This window comes from Myotis lucifugus, unplaced genomic scaffold (assembly GCF_000147115.1).
Source record: "Myotis lucifugus unplaced genomic scaffold, Myoluc2.0 scaffold_103, whole genome shotgun sequence".
Classification (NCBI taxonomy): Eukaryota; Metazoa; Chordata; class Mammalia; order Chiroptera; family Vespertilionidae; genus Myotis; species Myotis lucifugus.
In genome coordinates, this window is record NW_005871151.1 from 1,903,516 (window position 1) to 1,909,343 (window position 5,828).

A 5,828-nucleotide genomic window follows, 5' to 3' on the forward strand; every position below is an offset into this window, starting at 1 on the left:
GATCCTTTCTAGGATTTCGCTAGTGCAAAGAATGCTGGGGGAAATACATTTGTGCAGGAGGCTTTACCTGGAACTCAGATTCCTTTCTTGGGCTAGAATTCCAGAAAGTGGAAATTGTGGGTTAAAAGGGTGTGCTCTCATTACATCTTTTCTAAAGGGTGCCCCACCTGACGTTGCCCCAGCATCAGGCAGGAAGGGGCCATGTCTGTTTGCTCCTAGGGGCGGAGGTCGTTTCCGCTCACGTGTGTGTTGGCTTATTTCCACAGGTAATCAGAGACCGCTGACGCCGACCTGTGTGGGATTCCCCTGCCCTTCTGGTCCAAGACCCCCTACTCTGTCTCCTGGCAGCCTGTGCCCCGGCCTCTCCTAGACCCGCACGCGGAGGAACCAGCCATCTCTCCATCTGCAGCCATGAACTTCCTCCGGCGACGCCTCTCCGACAGCAGCTTCGTGGCCAACCTGCCCAATGGCTACATGGCAGACCTGCACCGCCCGGACAGCTCCACCAGCTCGCCCTCGTCCCCGGCCATGGAGCGCAGGCACCCCCAGCCCCTGGCGGCCTCCTTCTCCTCGCCCGGGTCCAGCCTCTTCAGCTCCTTCTCCAGTGCCATGAAGCAGACCTCGCAGGCCCCCACGGGGCCGGTGGAGCCTCCGGCTCCCTCCACACCGGTTGTTCAAAGGCCCAGGGTCCTGTTGGTGATCGACGATGCCCACACAGACTGGTAAGCGGAACTGCAGGCCTGCCAGCTGCAGGCAAGAGAGGAGATGAGGCTTTTATCACTCTGGTGGGGCTCGGTGAGGCTGGGTGGTGCAGAGACCGGCTGGAGGGAGGGAGACGAGCATTTGCCATGTGGTTACAATGTGCCAGGCGTGAGGCACCTACAGGTCCTCAATCCTTTACCTGCAAATCCCAGAAGCTCTAGGAACTAAAACAGATGTTGTAATCCATTTGACAGCCAACCCTGAGCTGAAGGAACAGGAGACTGTAATAGTCTGTTTATACCATTCACTGTGCTTGGCCATATGGTTTGCTGTGAGCATCTCCATGTGTTTCATATGGGGTGCAGCCCAGAGCCAACTGGAAGCATTGTATATTACACACCCTCTTACCTTTCTAAAGACAGAAAACTTGGAAGATCTGAAATAGTTGCTTCACCTCTTTCAGCCTCAGGCATCCTCCCCCATTAAGTGAGGTTTCTACGAGATAAAAGGAAACCAACAGAGGCGCACGGTCCTCACTATAACCCCAGGGACCAGAGTGGCTGGGTGTGCAGCCCAGCTCTTACATGTGCTGGTGGCCTGGCCTCTTAACACCAGAGGTGGGTAGAAGCGACACTCCTTGCAGCCTCTTTTCATGGTCAGCTCTCCGGGGCAGAGGCCAGACAGGTGTGCCCAAGGTCATCGCAGGGGTTGTTCCATAGGTAGTTACTGAGCACCAGGTGAGTGCAAGACAGCCTTCGGGGCTCAGGTGAGTGGGGAGCAGGCCCTTCTCACTGGAGCTGCAGGTGGAGACTAGGTGTCTCCTCCACATTGTGGGTAGAGACAGGAGGTAAGTACTACTAGTCCAGGAAGTGAGCCCACCTGTGGAGACGTGGCAGCTCCCTGTCCGGAGCAGTTCTGACAGGCCACCTGCGGATGGCCATGGGGGCTGCAGAGAAAGTTGCATCCCTGTGTGTCCAAAGGAGGCCGTGTAGCAGGCACCCAGGAAATACGTATTAAATGAATGAATTCATGCACCCATTCACTAAGTACCCCAGACGCTCTGTTATCCTAACAGGCAGGCTGCACCCACATTCATCCCTTGAGAAGTTAGCTCAGGTTGGGAATGACTGAGTGGGAGATGGAGTTTACAATACACATTCAGTATAGTCACCATGGAAGCACCTTGAGCAGGTTCAGTGTCAGGCTTCCCTTTCCTGCCGAGAAACCACGTCATCTTAACCACAGTGGTCATGTGCGTGGCCCCGGTTCTGATCCGGTCTGGGTTGTCTTCCGTGCGGTGCTTGCCCAGGGCTCTTGTCACGAAGCCTGTGCATCTCTGCCGTGTGCTTACCTATGGAGAGCGCTGTCCTTCGGCTCTGAGCTCAGGGGACGCTTTCTGTAGAGGTGTTGTCTCCGGGTCCTCTGGCCTGCGCAGTCTGTCGGCAGTGCACCTGGTGACTGCACGCCCGCACCGTCTCTGCAATCCTGTTTCTCTTTAACCCAGTGTTTGGCCTTGGTTTCGAGTTCTTTGCTGGCTTAGTCAGGGTTGGCCATGATTTGGTGATGGGTAGGTACTTAAAAACCTATTTGCCAGGAAAGCCACTTCCTGTATGGAGGCTGAGCTAATAAATGGCAGCACGGTGCATAGTTAAGAACACAGCCTTCAGAGCTGGGCTCTCCGGGTTCAAATCCAGTCTCTACGCCATTGTACCTCTATGACAGTGGTTCTCAACCTTCTGGCCCTTTAAATACAGTTCCTCATGTTGTGACCCAACCATAAAATTATTTTCGTTGCTACTTCATAACTGTAATGTTGCCACTGTTATGAATCGTAATGTAAATATCTGATATGCAGGATGGTCTTAGGCGACCCCAGTGAAAGGGTCAGTCGACCGCCAAAGGGGTCGCGACCCACAGGTTGAGAACCGCTGCTCTATGACCTTTGCAAGTTACTACACCCAAGTGGGAGTGATAATACCTGCCTTGTAGGGTTAATAAATGTAAGTAAGATTAAAATCTGAGTTAATACAAAAGTGCTGATAGACAGTAAATGCTTTTTAAGGATATATTGCCTTAGCTGGTGTGGCTCAGTGGATAGAGCGTCGGCCTGCAGACTTGAGGGGTCTTGGGTTCGATCTGGTCAAGGGCACATGCCCAGGTTGTGGGCTCCATTCCCAGTGTGGGGCATTTAGGAGGCAGCCGATCAATGTGTCTCTCTCCCACTGATATTTCTCTCTCTGTCTCTCCCCCTCCCTTCCACTCTCTCTAAAAAAATCAATGGGAAAAAAATAAAATAAAAAATAAATCAATGGAAAAATATCCTTGGGTGAGGATTAACAAACACACAAAAAATAAAAATAAAACCATAGCCCTAGCTGGTTTCGCTCAGTGGATAGAGCGTCAGCCTGTGGACTGGAAGGTCCCAGGTTCAATTCCGGTCAAGGGCACATGCTTGGGTTGCGGGCTAGATCCCCAATAGGGGGAGTGCAGGAGGCAGCTGATCAATGATTCTCTCTCATCATTGATGTTTCTATCTCTTTCTCCCTCTCCCTCCTTCCTCTCTGAAATCAATAAAAATGTAAAAAAACCCACAAACAAACAAAAAACCCATGAAATTGTCCATTACCACTGCAGGCTGTTGCAACCTTCTTGCAGCTTTAACCGTGTTGACCTCTGTCCTCCCGGTGCCCATAGGCTGTGTGATATGATGGAAGGGCACTGTGAATGGGGTTGCAATGCAGTGAATGGCCTCGGTCTTCACTCCCTGTAACCCACGGGCGTGGCCAATGTGTGAATTTCAGGCTGTGCACACTGGCGGGGGACACCGTTTTGTCTAAAGGAATTTCTCACATTGCATTTCAGTCATGTTCTCTGCCCGTGTTTTAATCAGGTCTGGAGAACAGCAGTCTTCTTCTTGCCCCTCGGTGGGAAGGAAAGGAGAAGTGAGGAGCTGAAACTCATCCAGTGGCTGGAAGTTGGCTTGCATCATTGAATGTTTGTGACAGGAACTCCCTGCCCGCGGACACATCAGCTTCTCATTCAGAACTCCATTTGCACTCTGCAAACTTCCTCTCTTCATCTCAATACATTCCCAACTTTCTCCAAACTGATGCCGGAGGCTCAGAATCCCGGTCCTTCCCTGCACATTCCTATCCCCACTCCCTAAAGTGGCCAGCAGGTGGCGGGCCAGCCCCACTGTCCAGGGCAGCTTTGGCCCAGCCTGGGCTGCCTTCCTCAGGCCCTGCCCAGCCTCCCCTTCAGTCTCCTGAGAGGGAGGGTTGCTGAGGGGGGGAAGCCAGCTCCCACAGCCCCTTTCCTCCCCCTTTGAGATGGTAATGGCAGTCCACCCTCTCTGGACTGAGAGGGAACCCACCAGGCGCAAGCTGCTCCCTTTTCTCTCTTCTCAGCCCCAGAGCCCCATCTTTCCCACCCAATCCGGGGCCTTCCTGCTGGCAGGTATCCCTGCAGGTGAGGGAGTTGCAGGAACCGCCCACTTTTTCTCCCTGGCAGATTCCAGCTCCCAGACTCTGTTAACCAGCCTGGGCCCCAAGGCCGCTCTGCTACCTGGCCAGTGACCTGGGGGAGGGGACTTTTCATCTTCTGAGCAGAGGTAGAGGGTCCCAGAGCCACCTTTGCAGGGAAGCAGGACTCCGGGCTCAGCACTTCAAGATCCCACCACTTTGGGGGATTGTCCTTGGAGGGAAGCCTGGCTAGGGCCCCCCACCCCACCCCACCCCAGGCCTGGCTCAGGAGTAGGTGTGACCTAGAGTTGGTGCTGTCCTCTGGGATGAGCGAAGGTTGATCCATCTTGAGAACCACAAGAGGAAGGAGGAATAAAGAACATGGATTTCAAGTTCAGTTTTCTTCAGCCCTGCTGTCTCTCTGCTTCTTCTCTTACCTGCATGTCTCCAGCAGCTTAGCTGGCTTCAGGCCTGCAGCCTTGGCCTCAGTGTGCTCCCATGCCCCTGTGCATCCCCTGTATAACCCTTTGCTGGTGCATCATTGCCCTCAAGTTCAAATTCAAAGTCCTGGCATGTCTGCCCTCCCTCTAGTTCTGCGCCTCCACTTCCGGCCTTGCTGCCTATTCCAAAGGAACAGCAAACAACTTGTGCTTCTCAAACATGCCCCCTTTTGCCTCAGCATATTCTGTCTCCTGCTGCCTGAAATGCCCTCTCTATCTGGTTCACTTGGCCAATTTCCTTTCTTCCTTCAAAGCCTGGTCAGGTGTCACCTCTTCCGTGAAGTCTTCCCTGATGCACCCCATGCTGCCATTGGTGCTCACAGCCACCTCTCTGTATAACTTAACACATACCTCACTGTGCCATTGCTGCCCACATCACATTGTGTTATAATTGGCTGTTCAGAGACTGTCCCTTCTGCAAGAATAAGGCCAGTGTCTTATTCTCTTTTATATTCCTGGTGCTCAACACACAGGGAGTATCCCATTAGCAGCTGTCATCACCCCACCCCAGCCTAAGGGGTAACTTTAAATGGGCATCATGGGACCTGAGATTCGCCTACCTTAGGACTCAGCAGTACAGTCCACACAGGCCTGGGGTTTCTGTGTTTACTCACCTGTGTATCAACTCTTGGTTCTTGATGTTTCGGTGTGCTAGAGTAACTGTTAGGCAGGTATTTGAAATTGTTTTAAAAAAAGAGGCCAAATTTTTTACTGTTGCCCACAGAATGTACCAAAACTCTAGCTTTGATTTTCAAAAATCAAAACATTGATCATGACAAACAAAAAAAAAAGATTGCTCCTTACCAGAGCCTGGATGGGGTTGGTGAGGGGTGTTGGGGTGAGGGGGGCATAGAAGCAGTTAAGCCTGCACTCCCAGCCCCTCCCTCCAGGGCCTCTGGAACCCTCCCCTCCTCTGCCTCACCTGTGGCCTGGTTCCTAGAATGTCTGCCCTTCCGTTCCAGCAATGATGAATTGTTACCGTCCCTCTTATTCTCCCCTCTCCCTATGATTTCTTTTTTTTTTTTTCCTGTTTTATTGGTTGGGGAGGAAATGAAGATCTTTTTTTGTTTGTTTGCTTGAAACACCCCTAAACTACCATTCTTCCAGACTACGAACAGGCTATACGTGTCCTACTAAATCATGCTATGATTCCCATAAGTGCCTG

General features: G+C 52.2%; 1 protein-coding gene across 2 annotated transcripts in view; it reads left to right on the forward strand.

Annotated features, from left to right (window-relative positions):
- The first annotated feature begins 405 nt into the window (after positions 1-405).
- The window catches only part of SYN3 (synapsin III), a 344,960-nt gene continuing 339,537 nt past the window's right edge, over positions 406-5,828 (forward strand). The window contains exon 1 of one of the 2 annotated variants that reach the window (XM_014459147.2): positions 406-722. In XM_014459147.2, coding sequence (XP_014314633.2) covers positions 412-722 — 311 coding nt within the window. In that variant the 5' untranslated portion in view covers positions 406-411. The remainder of the gene's footprint in view (positions 723-5,828) is intronic. The other variant, XM_023757231.1, reaches the window with a different exon arrangement.